The sequence below is a fragment of the Mus caroli genome, unplaced genomic scaffold, assembly GCF_978045245.1.
Source record: "Mus caroli unplaced genomic scaffold, Mus_caroli_1 scaffold_3, whole genome shotgun sequence".
Lineage (NCBI taxonomy): Eukaryota > Metazoa > Chordata > Mammalia > Rodentia > Muridae > Mus > Mus caroli.
In genome coordinates, this window is record NW_028227258.1 from 66,209,938 (window position 1) to 66,228,386 (window position 18,449).

An 18,449-nucleotide genomic window follows, 5' to 3' on the forward strand; every position below is an offset into this window, starting at 1 on the left:
AGACAGATGGAAAAAGCAATCTTCCTTCATCTTGTGTGTTTGGTGCCTTTTGTATGCTGGACTTAACCCTTTCCAAGCACTCCTCCCCCAGAAGCAACAAGACAGATGGCTAACTAAGGACTTTATTTCAAACAAAAATTTAAAAAAAAAAAAAAAAAAAAGAGAGAGAGCTATTTCCCTGGATGTGAGGAAAGGATCAGGGTAAGAAATTTCCCCATGGCTAAGCCAGTACCCTCAATACATCAGAGGGTTGTGTCAGTTCTCCCTTCCTTACCCCCATGATGGGGACCTCAACAAGTGCAGGACCCACTTGTCGGGAATGTGGGCCAAGGGGTCAGCCCCCAAGAGGGAACTGAGTTAGGCAGCAGCATGGCCAAACATAGGATTAAGTCCTAAGTACCAAGAACCTACTCCTCCCAGTTTGCTGGGACCCAGGGAAATTAAAGATGGTTTGTAGAAAACCTCTGAGACCCCGGGGGAAGAAGACCCCAGTCCTCCTCCTGTTCATCACCTCTGTTCTCTGGAGGGCAGTGAGGCCTGGGGTCTGTCAGGTGGTAATACTGACACAGCAAGAGGTGGGGAAGCCCCAGCAAGTCTGGACCCCGAGGTTGGCTCTCCTACCCTCTGGCAAGCTCTCATGGTTACCACATGATCCTTTGTATTTCTTGCCTTCCATTTCCCTTGGGTAGGTGGGGTTTTGTGATTTGGGTTTTCTTAGGCAAGGGTCCTTCTAAGGAGGATGCCTTCAGTCCCACCACGTCTAGGCCTGAAAATGGTGTCACATGATGCCATTGGTGAGGTACTGGAAGCCATCGTAGAGTTTGGTGGTGATGGACCTCATGCTGCCGTCCACCATCTGCTCCACCAGCAGCTGCAGCTGCTCCTCAGTCATGCTCATGTGGAACCTCTCTTTGAGGTTGCGAATGGTGCTGGAGCCATGGAAGCAAGGAAGCTGAGAACCTGGGGGAAAACAGTGGAAATTAAGGGTCATGGACAATTAGGAAGGCAGGCCAGTAGTTAGTGGCCACAAGGAAAAGAGCTAGAGTACCCCTTCCCTCCCCACCACTGGGATCCTTGATGGTACCGCGCAATTTTGCTTGTGCAGAGAAAAGCAATCAGGAAGCCTTGTTTTTAGTCCGTCCTCAGTCCTCATCCCATACTTAGTTCCTCTGTAGGAGGAGTATGTGGGCATGATAGGAAAAGGCAAGCCAGCCCACAACTTCCCCCAGTAAGCATTGGAGAGATGTCTTAGGGCCCAGAGGGAAGGCTGGGAAGAAGCTCTGGGAATGGGCCCTGCACTTATCTGGTTGCAGGCCTCTGCCTATGCTAGATCAGACACTCACAGATGACCTGGGCCACCGTCACCACGGGGCCAGACAGAGATGCTCCCGAGCAACGACGGCAACCTGTGGGGTAGGGGCAAGGATGGGGAGGAGGAGACTGGCAGCTTAGGTAGGGTAAATATCTGGGGTGGGGGGATAGAAGGGGCCCAGAGGAACTGGAAGAGGAGGGAGTCCTGTGCAAAAAAAAACTGAGGGACCAAGGAAGAGGCAAAGTGAAAGAAAAGAGAGACAGGAAAAATCAGAGCAGCAGAGGTTAGTAGGAAGTGGTGGTGGCCGAGGTCAGGGCAGTCAGGCCAAGTATGATGGGAGGAGTGAGTAGAAATAGCAGAGAAGGAAGAAGACTGAGAAATACAATTGAATGGGAGAATGTGGAAAGCCAGGAGGCTGAAAGTGGCTGTTTTCCCATGAGGATACCTAAGAGCTTTCTACTGTTCCTTTTCTCCTGCCCCACCCCCAAAACCAGTTCTGCCAGGGTGAAGAATGTTTTAAAGGGGAAATGGAGACCCCTTGAGAAATGTTCCCCCACCTAAGTCTTGAGGTGGAGTCAACTTCCTAAAAGTTGTAAGTGCAGGCAACCCAACCTGAGGCCCCAGGCCAGGGCCCTCCTGAGCCACACCTTGCTGCATGATCTCCACAATCTGTACCACCTTGTCCATGTGCTTCCGAGCAGCAATCAGCCCTTGCAGCATGAGCATCTTGTAGTAGTTGAACATATCACCGTTCAGGCCACCCATTACCTAGAAGCAAGGAGAGTGACTTGTGTGCACAGAGGAATTCTGGTGGGTCCTTTCCCTGAGGCCTCAGAGCTTCCTCTCTTAAGGTAATCATGGTAAATTTCCTTATCACTATCTCCACATTTTCTTTCATAAGCTCGCTCCCAGGCAATCCTGCCTCGTCTTGACTTACTGCCATTTCTGTTCTGTTCCTAATTTGGGGGAGCCCATCAGCTCCTCTCAGAGGAAGAACACAGTTACCCTTGGAAGCACTTCTCTTTTTTGACTCACATCCACAAATTCTGTGGTCAGCTTAAAGGCTGATGTCTCGAAGCCCAGGTTTCGGGGTGAGCTGGAAAGGATGAAGCCAAAGTCGATGTGGATGATGTGACCTTCTGCGTCCAGAAGGATGTTCCCGTTGTGCCTAAGGAAGAGGCAACAGTAAGTGTGGCTTAGGCTGGATCTCAAGCTACAATACTGGCCTCTTCATACCGAACAGGGGAGGCCCCAGCCATGTTTCCTGTTGCTTACAAGTCTGGGTCAATTTCCTAGGATCTAAAACTAGTAACAAAAGGAAGTTAGGAAACTATGAAGAATGACTGGGGTATAAAATTCAGTTATTACCAGCTTAATAAAAATAGTTTTAAGATGATCAAAAGGCTGAGGACGGTAGAGTGGTTGCCTATAACACTCTTTTCTAGCTTTGTTCCCTAACACAACATGAACTGAGTGTGAATAATGTCACATGCCTATAACTCTAGCACCTGGGAGGCAGCAGCTGGAAGATCCTAAACTGAGGGTCAGTCTCAAATACAGAGGCCAGACTGACGCATGCTATTTTCTCCCGAATTGTACTTCTAGTACTCAGACTTGACTCTGACTTAAGTAGCAAGCACACAGATAAGAAGAAAAGGTCTCTGAGGCTCCAGCAGCTAGCTGTCTGAATGAGGGAAGGCCCTCATTCAGACTCAGTTGAGATAGATAGGGTCTCACTATGCAGCCTCAGTTGGTCTGATACGCATATATAGTACCAAATTGACCTCAAACTCAGTCACCTGCCTCTACCTCCTGCGTGTTGGGATTATTTTAATTCTTAATCAGTCCATGGCAGAACCAAAGTCCCATCAGTACAGAGCAACAATTAGTTTATGTGGGTCAACACAGGTGTATTTGTGTGTGGAGGCCAGAGGTCAATGTAAGGCATTGTTTCTGGTAGCCTTTTTTTTTTTTTTTTTTTTTTTTTTAAATTGGGATCCCTAGGGCAGCTTGCACAAGAAATCCTTTGGTTTCTGCTTCCCCATCTGGTATTAAAGTGTGCCATCACACCAGGATTTTTTGTTTTTTGTTTTTTGTTTTTCTCTGTATAGCCCTGGCTGTCTTAGAACTCACTTTGTAGACCAGGCTGGCCTTAAACTCAGAAATCCGTCTGCCTCTGCCTCCCAAGCGCCGGGATTAAAGGCGTGCGCCACCATGCCTGGCCACACCAGGATTTTTATGCAGGTTCTGGGGATTGAACTCAGGTACTCATGATTTTATGTATGGTAATAACTTTATGAACTCAAGTTATTTACTTAGCCTCTCCACTTCCCTAAAGATATGCTGTACCCTAGCCCAAGTCTGCCTCCGTCTCCCAAGTGCTAAATCATATGAATGAGCCATCATGTTGCTGAAAAAAACTTTAAAACTGTGAGGGCAAATGACTTACATAAAAAAGCCTTAGGAATGGTATACTACAGGCCAGCTGTCGGGAAAATGAGTTAGTGGAAGATACCTCAGGTCTTTGTGATTCCCACATTAATGTCAGTAGGAAGAACAATTAGCATGCTAAGCATGTGAGGTCTGACCTATTCAGCATGACCAGTCTTTTTGCTATCAATAGAAGCTTTGTTAGGCCAAGCATTCATGCCCCAGCTGAAGGCTACCTCTAAGTTGGTCAGACTGACTGAAAGAGGAGAGGTAGAGAGAAAGAAAGAGAGCAAGACCCACCTGAGTTGTGGGAGAGCGCTAACAATGTAGCAGCACCCACACAATCCTAGATGTCTAGACCCAGGGAGAACAGGTGACTCCACCCCCACCCCAATGTTTCAAAGCCGGTGAGAGGCAGTTTCTGCCCTTCTGTTAACTATCTGGGCAGGCCTAGCTTCTACCTAGTAAGCTGCCTTGGGACTCCTTTTGACATGAGGGTTTTGTTTTGTTTTTTTCGAGACAGGGTTTCTCTGTATAGCCCTGGCTGTCCTGGAACTCACTCTGTAGACCAGGCTGGCCTCAAACTCAGAAATCCGCCTGCCTCTGCCTCCTGAGTGCTGGGATCAAAGGCGTGCACCACCATGCCTGGCTTGTTTTGTTTTTAATTGTCCTAATTTACTGTTCTCTGATTCATCTTAACAGTGACTTTTTTGGATAAGGTTTTAAAAATGTATTTATATTTCACCTTTTAAAACTCAGAACATGACAAATTCCACTTACTGGACATTCATACTATTAGAAATCCCTGAAGTACATTTAATAAAAAGAGGTAAGTCTCTTGGTCAAACAGTGGACATGCTCTTTTCAGTTCCCCCAAGTGACAGTTGTGTCAAATTTTGCTCCAGACTTCTATTAAGATCTTATTGCCGGGGGCTGGAGAGATGGCTCAGTGGGTAAGAGCACCCGACTTCTCTTCCAAAGGTCCAGAGTTCAAATCCCAGCAACCACATGGTGGCTCACAACCATCTCATAACAAGATATGACTCCCTCTTCTGGAGTGTCTGAAGACAGCTACAGTGTACTTACATATAAAAAAATAAATAAATCTTTAAAAAAAAAAAAATTGAAGCCGGGCGTGATGGCGCACGCCTTTAATCCCAGCACTCGGGAGGCAGAGGCAGGCGGATTTCTGAGTTCGAGGCCAGCCTGGTCTACAAAGTGAGTTTCAGGACAGCCAGAGCTATACAGAGAAACCCTGTCTCGAAAAACCAAAAAAAAAAAAAAAAAAAAAAATCTTATTGCCAGGATACCACCAGCGTGAACATTTTCCAGAAATAAGAGTGAGTGAAGAATTGAATCTTAACACTGGATCCATCCAAGTGATAATACATAAAAATTATTTTGGCCTAAACGGGTCCCTACCTTTGTTGAGCTAACTTTTCCTTGATAGGCTGAGAGACCCACAACAGTGCAGTACCTCTTTGTAGCCTCAGCTATGGATGAAAGAAACTTATATTCTCAAACTAGACATGTGACACACAAATCCATATGCGTGTGCTGAGGTTTTGTTATTGATATGCTTAATTTTTAAAAGTTTTTGAGACAGTCTCACGTACCCCAAGCTGTCCTGGAACACATGAGGATGACCTTGAACTTGTGGTTTGTCTCCCAAGTGTGTGCCACTGTGTGTGGTTTTCTGGAGTACTGGAGACTGAACTCTGGGCTTTGTGTATTCTAGGTGAACTCCCTACCAACCAAGCTTCATCCTCAACCGTTCCCATACCACCCCTTTTGAAAAGCAGTTTTGGGGAGATGGCTGAACAGTAAAGAGTACTGGCTGTCCTTCCATAGAACCAAGGTTTGGTTGCCAGCACCCACATGGTGGCTCACTGTGACTCCAGTTCCAGGGCAGCTGACACTCTTTGGCCTTTGTAGGAATAAGGCATGCACATAGTCTATAAACATACATGCAGGCAAAATACATAATATTAAAATGCAGTAAAAAATAAGCTCTGGGAAATTCTATTAAAGAAAAAATTTGAATGGTTTACTCTTTCTGAGCCTGTTTTATCAGGTTTGTATTAATGTCTCAGTGGTTAAGAGTACTGACTGCTCTTCTAAGAGAACCCAGGTCCATTCCCAGCACCCATAAGGCAGCTCACAACTTTTAACCCAAATCCAGTGGACCTGCGCACCAATGCACAGAAAAATTACAGCCGGGCGTGGTGTGCACGCCTTTGATCCCAGCACTCGGGAGGCAGAGGCAGGCGGATTTCTGAGTTTGAGGCCAGCCTGATATACAGAGTGAGTTCCAGGACAGCCATGGCTATACAGAGAAACCCTGTCTCGAAAAAACAAAACAAAAAATTTAAAAAGTCACCAGATTAATTACAGTGCACACTCTAGTGTATTCTACACTATGCCTAATTTGGTGTTATTGCTACTATAATGATAGGCAACAGTTTTGGCCAATATGGCACACTCCTCTATTTCAGGCTTACTTAAAATTAAAGCAGGACAGTTAAGAGGATGGCTGATTTTGCTTTGTGTAATCATGTTGAATGTGTGATTTTTATAGCAAGTTGAAGCCTAGACCTAGTTGATCAACACCAACAACTTTCTTTTATTTGTGGCTACCTCTTATGAGATGGTTTTCAGTTATCTTTTTTATTTTTTATTTTATTTTGAGATAGAAGCTCATGTGGTCCAGGCCTCAAATTCCCCACATAGCTAGGATGATCTGGAACTCCCTGCAGCTACCACCCAGTGAGAGACTACAGGCTGTCATGCCTGTTTATGTGGTAATAGGGATCAAATCCAGAGCACTGTGCATTCTAAAGCAAAGCAGTCTTCAAACTTGACCTACATCACCAACTCAAATCTATTACGTTATTAGGAATAGTTAGTTTATCAGGGGCTGGAGAAATGGTTCAGTGGTCAAGAGCACTGGTTATTCTTCTAGAGAAAGAGGACCTGGGTTCAATTCCCAGCATCCACACAGTGGCTAACAACTATCTGTAACTCTACTCCAAAGGGATCTGATGATCTCTGGCTCTACTGGGCACTTTATGCTGGCTGTGCACAGACATACATGCTGGTAAAACATTCATACATTAAAAAAAAAAATATATATATATATAAATGGTTATCAGCTCTCTGCTTTGCCAAAGGAACAGACTTTCATCTTCCAAACATTTTTGTTTTTGTTTTTTGAGACAGGGTTTCTCTGTATATCCCTGGCTGTCCTGGAACTCACTTTGTAGACCAGGCTGGCCTCGAACTCAGAAATCCGCCTGCCTCTGCTGGGATTAAAGGCGTGTACCACCACGCCCAGCTTCCAAACATTTTCTTTTTGGTGGTTTTATTTACTTTTATCTTTACATACCTGTTTCTGAACTGAAAGTGCTGAGGTCTAACTAGCGCCAGCTTTCCTGTAACACAAGTTCTAGAGCATCCAATGCCCTTTCTGGCCTCCACTGGCAGGTATATATACAGGGAAAATATCCAAACACACACACACAAAGTTTAGGAAATCATGGAGTGAGGAAAATGAGTGCATGACTGGGAATTTCAAGCTTATCTCTATGGAATCCCTCATCCATTTCCTTTTTCGCTTTTGGTCACCGACAATATTACCAGGGTCTATTATCTCTTGCTTTCTTGCTAAGGACCCAGTCACACCAACCCTCTTCCTCAGCACCGTATGGCATCTGCATAGACCAGAACACATCATTCCTATTCTGCAAAATAAAATTCTCCCTGAGTGTGGTGGCAAAGGCCTTCAATCCCAACACTCAGGAGGCAGAGGCAGGAAGAACTCTGTGAATTCAAAACCACCCTGGTCTACATATCAAGGTCCACCCTGGTCTACATATCATGGTCCAGGACAGCCAGGGTCACATAGAAGACCCTGCCTCCAAAACCACCCCCGCCCCGCAGACTCTTCAGCCTCACATCACTGCCTGCTATCAAAGTTTTGATCCTAATGGAACATTTCCTTGTCTTTGCCTCACAACTTCATCTGTCCTCATTCTCCTTTATTCTTTCTGCCCTACTCACTCAAATGGTCACCCCTCTAAATCCTCAGTTTCCTTCCTCACTTCCTCTAGCATTTGTCCAGCACAGTTTTCCTCTTTGGCTTACTGTCACACAAACAAAATCTTCTCTAAAAATATGTTGTTCACCAGCTGAGAACTGTATGTGAAGGGATAGAGAAGAGCCTTCTGAAAGATTAGGATGAAGGGCACAAGTCACTTACCTGTCCTTGACTTGCAATAGGTAGCAGACCAAGCAGTAGCCAGCACAACTTTGCACAAAATTGCGCTGGGCACTGAGGAATGCCTCAGTGGTATAACTGCCATGTTCCTGTAGGAAGTAATCGAGCAAGGAGAGCTGTGACTGTTTCTTCACCTGGTGGATGGACACAGCGTTGACTACTGGTTCAATCATGCCACTGTCAGCTGAAATCACAAGAATCTTATATGGCTTGATCCAAAGAGGCACTCGCTCCTGTTCCCAAATGGACTGTGAAGAGACACAAAGGTATTGAGAGCGGCTCATCTTTCTCCAAACTAGAGAATAAAATTTTCTTCTCAACCTCTTTCCCTTAGTGTCGTGGACTGAAGGACATGAAATAAGACTTACTGACCTTCTAAGAACCTGGAAGTTGTCTGTTTGAGACAGACTCATATAGGCTAACCTTGAATGCCTGACCCTGTCTCCACATGGTCTAGGATTGTAGGTGTACACAACCACAAAGAAAAGAACCAGGAAGTTTAAAAGGAATTTCAGGGCCTGGCAAAGGGCAGAAACTACACACAGAAGTAGGAAAAAGGTAGAGAGGAAATTTATCACCTGAGTAGGGACTATTAATATAAGTGAATAATAAAAAGATGGGATTTTAGGGGCAGAGAAAGCTACTTTAGAAAATGAAAATACTATTGGATGTGGTGGCATAAGCCTATATTCCCAGCAGCTGGAAGGCAGAGGCAGGAGGATCACAAGTTTGAGGTCAACCTTGATTACAGTAGAGTCATAGGTCAGCCTGAGTTACATGAGACCCTATCTTAAAACAAGGGCTAGAGAGATGGCTCAGAGGCTAAGAGCACTGACTGCTCTTCCAAAGGTCCAATTCCCAGCAACCACATGGTGGCTCACAACCATCTGTAATAGGATCTGATGCCCTCTTCTTGTCTGCCTGAAAGACAGCGACTGTACACATATACATAAATCAATATTTAAAACAAACAAAACCAAAATGAAAGTACTTAAGCCATATGTCACATACTGCTTATAATCCTCATATTTGGGAAGCTGAGGCAGCAGTAATGAACACAAGAATAGTAGTGACACTGGCTGAGAGTGGAGAGGGTACAAGCAAGTTCCATTTGGCTACAAGTGAGATCCTTTCTAAAAACAACCAAAACCAAAATCAAGAGAAAGTTAGTTCAAGCTACCTCTATCCCTCAAAAAACCTACAAATATTATAGAGAATTGGATTGAATAGGTGAAGCCTCTTGGAGGTCACCAACCCAGGTGATCAGTATCTCAACATAGGATAGCCAGGTACATTGGTGCACATCTGTAATTCTAGTATTCACACTGATGCATGAATTCATGGCCAGCCTAGACTGCTTAATGAGTTCCAGGTAAACCTGAACTATAGTGACCCTGTCTCAAAGCAAGGGCTGGAGAAATGGCTCAGGAGCTAAGAGTCTCCTGTTCTTGATGGAGATTTGGGTTCAGTTCCTAGCACCTATCAGGTTTCTTACAACTAACTCCAGTTCCAGGAGGATCTGACACCCTGTTCTGACCTCCATGGCCACTGTACACATGTGCTGTGCAGACAAGCATACCAGGAAACCATCCATACACATAAATGAAAGTAAATGTTTTTCAAAACACAAAACTAAACCCAAATACTTGAGCACAGTGTAAATCCATCCATCCCAAATCATTTGGGAGGTTCTGATTTAAAGGACAAATCCAAAGTGCGGCTGTACATGGTACACGCACATCATCCTAGCCTTGGGAGGTGAAGGCAGGGGGATCAAGAGTACAAGCCCATATTTGACCATAACTGACTCAAGGCCAGCCTGAATTACAAAATCCTAACTGAAATCACACCCATCAAAAAATGACATTCAGTGATGAGAACAGGGCAAATGCAGTTCCAGAAACAACAGACAGATGTCCCCATAGAGCTGTTCTTCTCTGGAGAAAGGCAAACCAGTTTCATTTTCATCTTCCCATTCAGACCGGGGTAGGAAGCAGGTGCCCAGCAGAGCTCCCTGGAGTTGCACTGAGAGCCTTTCCTTTCAACACCCCTTTCTCTGTGTGTTTCGTTTTCTTTCTTTGCTGCTCTGTGCTTCCATTTCTTTACCTGCAGTTGTTTCAACACCTGGAAAGCCAGCAGCTCCTGGCGAAGGTCATCTCCACACTTGACAATGACTGAAAGGAGTCGCCAATTGGGAAGATGGCCATATGGGGAACCTTCTCTGATCCTCCTGTGAAGAAAGAAGTCACAGGATGATGCCAGGGTGAGGACTCAGACCACAGAGGAAGCCTGATGGAGTGTTTACAGGTAGAAAGGCAATGGGAGAGGTGAGCACCTGAAGATGCCTTGGAATATGAGGGAGGTACTGAGACCACTGTCTACCCTCTACCCTCCTCACCGCACTTTCTCCTGCCAAGGCTCTTTGAGGGCAACTGCAGAAGGGTCTTCAGGGTCTCGTTTGAAGGCTGTAGGAGTGTGAGCCAGCTGTTCTGAAAGGCGCCGTCTAGCAGGAAGAAAATACACAATTTACTTGGAAGAGTTATCTCAAAGCTGCATGCATGCTTTGCCCACTTTCCCTTGCCACAGTTCCTAGATTCCTGGCAGATTCTTGGCTGGGAAAGCCACAGAAGCAAGGATAATCAATGGTACAGTTTTGCTAACTTGGTAGTTTGTGATCATGTTAAAATGCAGAGAGCCTTGTATTCCTTATTCCTCTATTCCAATATTGATTCAGAATGGGTATGACTCCAGAATCTGCATGTATAACAAGATTTCCTCTCTGCCTTCAAAGGAAGGACTCCACTTGGGGGGTCTCACTTTGATGACTGGTTTTGCGTTTCTTTTTTGTGGTACCAAGAACTGAACCCATGGTCTTTCACATGCTAGTCAAGTGCAACTTGGAGAAACTCAAATGCCCTTTGGGGCATTTTCTTCTTTTTGGAACTCTCTTAAAATGTCATTTCTTTTTGTAGTAGCTCAAGCAATGTCTCAGCTGCACCTTCAGGGCCTCAAGTACTGAACAAGGACAGAATAAGGAGATAAAGGAGAGAGACATAAAGCTGACAGCTAGTAACCAGATACAGGACAAAGAGGCAGAATGAAGAAGATGAAGATGAAGGACGATGTGATTGGGCCATACCGGATGTCCCCTGCTGCAATGAACACAGGCTCCTTACTCTCCTGGCTGGTGATGCTGTCCACCGAGAACTGGGAGATGTTGTCACAGCTGTTGGTGTGCACTTCAGGGAGCTGGGAAGAGCAGGTCAGAAATGCTAAACACAGATCTCCCTCTTGCTCTCTGCTCACTTGCCACTAACTACCTATGGCATGGTGGCCTATCACTCCACTCCAGCCTTCTCCCAAAGCCACCATGGTTCCATATCACTGTGGCCTTGAGCCATAGATCCCATAGCAGTGTTCTCAAAGTGTGAACTCAGAATTCATGGAAAAGCATAGGAAGTGCAGATTCTCAGTTCTGACCATCAGCCCAAATTAGAACTACTGGGAATGAAATCTAGAAGCTGCATTTTTGTGAACTTTCTAGAATATTCCCAACATTCTCTAAGAATGGTCTCAAACTCCTGCTTTCCCAGCCTCCATGTCAGTGCAGGGACTACAGGTGGACCACCATACCCAGACGATTTCTTTTGGCTAAATCTCCACCTAATCTCCTCACTCTTATCTATAAAATATTCTGCCAGGCCCCAATAAGTCTCTGTCCTTCCTTTTACAAAGTACTCTCAATTACACCTGCCATCTAATACACAGTAACGTATGTATCTTCATTTTTCTTCTTCCAGCCCCACAGTGCCACTTGAGTTTATTTTCATAGCTAACAGGGCTGAGTGAGTGCACTGCTTGTCAGGGCCGTGCCAGCCTCTCTAGCCTCACTCACTCATCACTGCTCCTCACCTCACACTACGCATCAGCACATATTAGTTTCTTTTCATTCCTATCATGGCCATGTTGCATTTCCTTTTCCTCAGTCTGAATGGTCTGAATGGTCTTTGTTCTGCTAACTAAACCGTGCTTCCAGCCTCAGCAGGAAGATCACTTTCTCCAGGAAATCCTTTGATTCCGATGCGGAGTCTGGAGTAAGCACTCTCTCCACCTTTAGGCACTTCCAGAATGTCTCATGCTCCCTGTTACAGCACAGATTACACCAGACTAGAACTGCCAGCTGTCTGCTCTGATTCTGTTAGCACATAAACTCTTACAAGTATAAGCCAAGGCTCATTTATTAGCATACAGTACTCAGTACCCTGAAACTGGAGTTTCTGACAGTGGTGAGCTACTGCAGAGGTGCTGGGAAAGGAACACAGTTCTCTGTTAAGAGCAGCCAGTGCTCTTAACCCTGGGTCATGTCTCCAGCCCTTTATATATTTGACTGACTATATGAATGTGTGGCTTGTCAGTCTCTGCTGTCCTCCATCAACTTTCTTTTTCTTTTTCTTTTTTTTTTTTTTTTGTTTTTTCGAGACAGGGTTTCTCTTTTATAGCTCTGGCTGTCCTGGAGCTCACTTTGTAGACCAGGCTGGCCTCGAACTCAGAAATCCGCCTGCCTCTGCCTCCCGAGTGCTGGGATTAAAGGCGTGCGCCACCACGCCCGGCTCTCCATCAACTTTCTATAGCAGGTGTTCCTTGAGTATTTTATTAGTTTCCCCTAGGTTCTCCTTACATTCAACCTGAACTCCTGCTGTAAGAGGAGCTTGAACCTACTCCAACCAGCTGCTCAGAGCTTTCCCTTCTCATACCCCTTACTGTGTACAATATTCATACAAATTTGTGCCTCGCTCTGTTAACAGGTGTGTTAGTTCACATGTATTAAAAGCTCCTAGGGAACAGGGGCTGTGCCCCCCCGGACTATCTCCTTGGAGATCCCTCACCTCCACTTGCAGCTCGCCTATATCATCCACTGACCAGGCTTCATCATCATTGTCATAATTGGGCACAGTGCTGAAGCTGCCAGCTCGCTGCTCATGAGTGATACCACATTCAGGCAGGTTCTCTACAGACCGTGTACTCCGAATTCGGTTTTCAGGAATCCGGGCAGGAACACTAGTTGTGTCAAAGTTTTCACATTCGAGAACTTCCACGTAGATCAGGTAGGGAGCCTGGGTGAGAAGAGAGAGCATTTGCCACTACCTCCCTATCTAAGTTCTACTGACAGTTCTCTCTGTTCCAACCTTCATCAGCAGTCCATTATGACTATGGGCAACATGCACAGGTAGGAGCTTGTATTACATCTGGGTAAAGGGTGTACATGCCTCTGAGCTTATCATCAGGGCTTCAGAAGGCACATGTGCAACTGGGAAAAACTGTTCCCACTATCAATGACAGCCTTCCAGAGAGGCCTAGAAGCTCTGTGGGTTCATGCTAAGGTCAGGGCCCAGGAAAGCAGACACACAAACTGGATAAAGTGAGATGTATGTCAAGGAAAATCCTCCTTTTCAATACTTCCTCTGAGAGAATATGAACCATGAGGACCGTCACATCACTCCAGTACACAGACAACATAGTATGAGTTGGGAGTATTTCTTTCCTTTCTGCCCTCTCTGATCAAAAAGTCTTACAAACTTTTTTCTTTCATATATGGTGGTTATGCCTGGATAAGCTAAAAGTTAGAGAAGGGCTGGAGGCCCTACCAAAAGGAGGGCAAGGAGTATGTGAAAAGCCACTTGCCCTCAATTTGGCACAAGGTAAATTGAAATTATTAGGCTACTTTGGTCCATAAAAACAAGACTCAAGAAGTTGGGCAGGAGGGTCCTTGGGTTCTCAGCATCACAAGAGCAATGAGTCACTGTTAGCACATGCACCATAAACTAAAAAGGTCTCTAACATACCAGCAAGGAACAATGCCTGAGAAATCATGAAAATGCAGTCAGGTGAGGGGAAAGGTCTGGGTTATAGCCACTTACCTTATCCTTGGAATTGAGAACAACAGCTTGTGTGTGGGGCACACGGACCACGTGGTGGTCAAAGCCAGCTGTGGGCAGCCAGACTCGGGCAGGAAGCTTATGGTTGAGCAGGGAAAGCTCTGAGATCAGCCTTTGTGTTTTTTGCTCTTTAGTGGGGAGCGTGGCCAGCCGTTTGCCGATTGCCATCAAAGACTTGATGAATTCTCGCTCAGGGGCCAGCCGGACAGGCTACAGAGGGTTGGGATTAAACCAAAGATGGTAAAGGAAACATTGAAAAAAGTGGACTATCCCTCTTATTTCCTTCTGGCTAGGCCCCTAGTATATAAAGAACCACAGAGCTACCTTTGGCCATTATAGGAGTTTCCATCCTACTTTTCTTAGCTTGAATTGGGAAGAACACATCCCCTTTCTGAAGGCTTCCTGGGGACTCAAGATGACCTGAACTCAGCCTACTGGGACAGAATCCTTTGCTTGGACTTGAGTTCTCAAAAATTACCCCAAGCCTTTTAGTACAGGCAAGGGGACAAGGTCTCAAAAAGCCATCCAGGACCTCAGACAGAAGAGTTCATCCCACTGGGCCCTCAGGCTGGATCTGTGCTGAGGGGCTCTGCCAGGGTAAGGGGCCTAAATCAGTATTTTCCCCTTCAAAGACGGAAGATGGTCTTCATCCCAAGACTTGTGTTGTTCTCCATGGCACACACCCCAGCCATCCCACATCCTTGTAAGGGCTAAGTGCACATGCAGGGGAAGGAGAGAGAGGATGAGCAGACTATTCTTGAGGGCATACTCCAGGGAAGAGAAAAGCAGGTGAAGGGTGCTTTGCATAGGTGTGTGGAGAAAGCAATAGTTCCTTTTAGCTCTTGCTGGCCCTTCTAAAAGCTTGTCTCTAGCAATTCCTCCTGGGGTTCTTCTCTTCCTCTGCCTCTCAGAGACTAGGCTTCCCATTTGAGTTCCCTGTGGTAAGCTTGGTTCCTCCTGTCAGGTATTACAGCAGTTCCCAGAAAGGCCAAAGTCAAGACTGGAGACTAGGGCTGGTGAGATGGCTCAGTGGGTAAGAGCATCCGATTGCTCTTCCGAAGGTCCGGAGTTCAAATCCCAGCAACCACATGGTGGCTCACAACCATCCGTAACGAGATCTGACTCCCTCTTCTGGAGTGTCTGAAGACAGCTACAGTGTACTTACATATAATAAATAAATAAATCTTTAAAAAAAAAAAAAAAAAAAAGACTGGAGACTAAGGTAGGGTAGGGAGAAAGATGGACTCAGACATGAGGAAAAGCTCTATTAGTCTAAGCCTGTCTATGACAGGGACCCTTTACCAAGACAGCCACTAAGCTGGACAGCATGGTGTACACCTATAATCCTAGTACCTTAAAAGGCAAGGCAAGGAAGATCACAAGTTGGAGGCCAGCCTGGGCTATATAGCAAGAACCTGACTCAAACAAACAAAACCCCCATACCCTAGGCATGGTGACCCACATTCTACCACTTGGGAGGCTGACACAGGAGGATTGCCACAAATTCCAAGCCACCGTGGATTAGTGATTGATTACTGGTCAGCCAATACTACTTACCAAAACCCTACCTCAAAACCAAACCAAAGGTATTTACTACACAGCTCCATATCTCATCATGTCTCCTCAGTTATATACAACAACCTCCTCTTCTTTATGCTCTTCTTTTTGAAATAAAAATCAGGATTTTCTCTCCCTCTCTCTCCTCCCTGTCTCTCTCTTTATTTGTGAGAGGGTCTTGCTATGTAGCCCTGACTGGGTTGGGGCTAGTCACTATGTAGACTAGGCTGGCCTTCAACTCACAGGACTCCTCCTACCTCTACCTTCTCAGTACTGGGATTAAAGCTGTGAGCCACTACACCACGCTTGCTTATTTTTCTCATTTAGAGTTTTTACCCTTAATGCTCATTATTAAAAAAAAGAAAAAAAAAAGGAGAACTTTTTTTCTTTTTCTTTTTTTTTTTTGAGATTAAGAACAAACTTTATTCAAGACTTCTGTTAATGAAAAAAATTACTTTGAGAACTTTATACATGAGTATATAGTCTATGGCTTCTACCTTCCCAAATCCCTCCCTTTTCAAATCATGATCTCTTCTATGATAAATACCATTTTTTAAAAAGTATATTTATTCAGAGTTTGGACACACTGGGAGCAGAAAGACCCAGCTTTTTCCTCACCTTTTTGTAATAGTTTACAATATTATAGAAAAGATGAAACTACTAGGCTTGGAAAGTTTTTATTTTTGAGACAAGGTCTCACTGTGTAGCTCTGACTGGCTTAGCTGTCAAACTCACAGAAATCTGCCTGCCTCTGCCTCTGTATGTGCTGGGATTAAAGGCACATACCACCACACCTGGCTAACTTTTTAAGAAACTATTTATGTGTATGGGTGTTTGCCTACATGTATGTCTATTACCATGTGTGTGCAGTGCCCATGGAGATGAGAGCATCAATTCTCTGAGACTGGAGTTACACGTGGTTATAAACCATTATGTGGTTACTGGGAATCAAACCCAGGTCCTCTGCAAGAGCAATCAGTGCTTAAACCCCTGAGCCATCCCTCCAGCCCCTTACTCTTTGTTTTTATATAGATCGTACTAAGTCCAATTAGTGCTGTGCATATGCACAAGTGTTTAAGGCTGACCAGGTAGAATTGGGAAACCTATTGTGGGGCTCATTCCAGAGAAAACTGATTCTACCTCCCCCAGCAGCTACTGACTACCTAGAGCTCTTCATCTAGGGGCAGGGCCTAGTTTTTCCCACCCAGAACCGTCTTTTGAGCACTGAGCAATATCATGTTCATCTGTACATGCAGAATAGAGTCAGGGTGCAAAGAAACCTCACAGCCTCTACTCTGTGATGGGGGTAAGTGGGCAGGCTTAAAGCCCTGCACAGTAGTGAGGAAGGGAAGCTGTAAGGACAGCCCTTAAAGAGAAAGAGAAAATAAGATGGAACTGGACTTCAAAGATCTCTAGAAATATCCTAGGGGCTTTAAAAGAATGAGGCTCTGGGTTCCCTCCCAGAAAGAGAGAGGGATGGGGGTGGGATAGAGCTAAAGACTCATGCCTTTATCTTGATCCCAGAATCCATCCACTCAGGTGGCAAAGGGTCACTGTTCCAAGGGCCCTCCACCCCAACCAATTCATAGTCATCTCATGTAAAAAAGGCAGGATTCTTTTCCATTCTCAAATTAGCCTTTCTGTTGTAGTCCCCTGTTACCTAGCCATACTGGATATGACCCTAGGCCTCCAAAAAAAAGGCTCTGCCACACGGGAGGAGAAGGGATCATGATTAAAAGAGGATCAGCACAGGAACTAGAAAACAGAGTGGGTAGACAAGGAATAAAAGTTAAATTTATATATATATATAAATCATCCAAACTCCCAGAGGGTCCAGCATTTCCTCTCACGTCTTTGCCCAGGAACAAGGTCCAAGACCCTGTAACAGGACTGGAGGGTCATGGGTTAGTCCAGAGAGAAGAAGAAGAGAGAACAGGGATTAAGGGACATCCTGGGCAGTGAACTGGGGAATGGGAAGAACTCAAACCTGAAAGAAAGGAAGTTAAAAAAGGAAAACCAGTTGTGGGAAGGTAAAACTTTCCCTCAGGCCAATTCCTGTTTGTTTTTGGAGTTGGCTCAGCCAGCACAGGGTCTAACATTTAGAAAACTGAATAAATATTTGATGGGCTGATGGTAGAAGCCATAGGGAAAGGGTTCTTGGTGGGAGAAATGGGATACTGGAGGTTTCTGCCAAGTAGTCCTTGGCTCTAATCCAGGAGTAAATTCTACCTCTCCCAGCTGTTTGCTCCAAAGACCCTAAGCAGCACAACATTCCAGCTGCGGTCTGTGAGCAAAGGATCAGCTGAGCCTGTCAGGGCACTAGCAAAGCTCTGAGGGAATGCCTCCAGGTCTGAAAGCCTGTCAGGGAGATACTAATCTCTGGGAATCAAAGGGGTCTTCATTGGTCATAGAAGACACGGGACGGAGAGGAAATGCGGCCACGTGTGGAGCCTGCCACCCAGTCCCAGCCTGGCCCCACTTACGGAACTGAATGAATTATCAACACTCTCGGTGCTGGAGGAGAGCTCCTGGGAAAGGGCCAGAGGGCAAGGGGAAAAAAGGGTGGGGTTGGGGGGAGGGAAAGAGACAAAGGCAAAGAATTTAGCTCCAACTTGGTTCATAACTGCTTCTCTTGTGCAGCTATATCTGCTTTAGTGAAAGACAGTCAGCCTGAAACTGCCAGTTGCCCAGAGTCAGACATCTGTGGGATGTTGGAAGGCCAGCTCAGACCTTGAGATCAAAAGCTGAAGGCCAAGGCAACTCTGTTTTCTGTTTTATCTCCTGTTCTTACCTGAACAAATCTTCCTTTTAGATCAAAACCTAGAGCTGGGTTCCCAGTGCAGTATCTGCCTGGCCAAGGCTCACTTCTTTCATACCACTCATTCACATGCCTTCAACCAACCCCGTCCTCGAGGGGACAACCAAAAACTGCAAGACC

At 45.5% G+C, this 18,449-nt stretch overlaps 1 protein-coding gene across 4 annotated transcripts in view; it reads right to left on the reverse strand.

The window, feature by feature from the left end:
* Nucleotides 1-106: 106 nt before the first annotated feature.
* Pi4kb (phosphatidylinositol 4-kinase beta) overlaps nt 107-18,449 on the reverse strand; it is a 32,513-nt gene continuing 14,170 nt past the window's right edge. For 2 of the 4 annotated variants that reach the window (XM_021158580.3, XM_085835680.1), the window contains exons 3-12: nt 17,995-18,039; nt 13,937-14,164; nt 12,905-13,132; nt 11,158-11,267; nt 10,417-10,521; nt 10,125-10,248; nt 8,001-8,266; nt 2,348-2,480; nt 1,960-2,080; nt 107-960 (exon numbers count right to left, since the gene is read on the reverse strand). In XM_021158580.3, the coding sequence (XP_021014239.1) occupies nt 779-960; nt 1,960-2,080; nt 2,348-2,480; nt 8,001-8,266; nt 10,125-10,248; nt 10,417-10,521; nt 11,158-11,267; nt 12,905-13,132; nt 13,937-14,164; nt 17,995-18,039 (1,542 nt within the window). In that variant the 3' untranslated portion in view covers nt 107-778. The remainder of the gene's footprint in view (nt 961-1,959; nt 2,081-2,347; nt 2,481-8,000; nt 8,267-10,124; nt 10,249-10,416; nt 10,522-11,157; nt 11,268-12,904; nt 13,133-13,936; nt 14,165-17,994; nt 18,040-18,449) is intronic. The other 2 variants (XM_021158581.3, XM_029474924.2) reach the window with 1 other exon arrangement.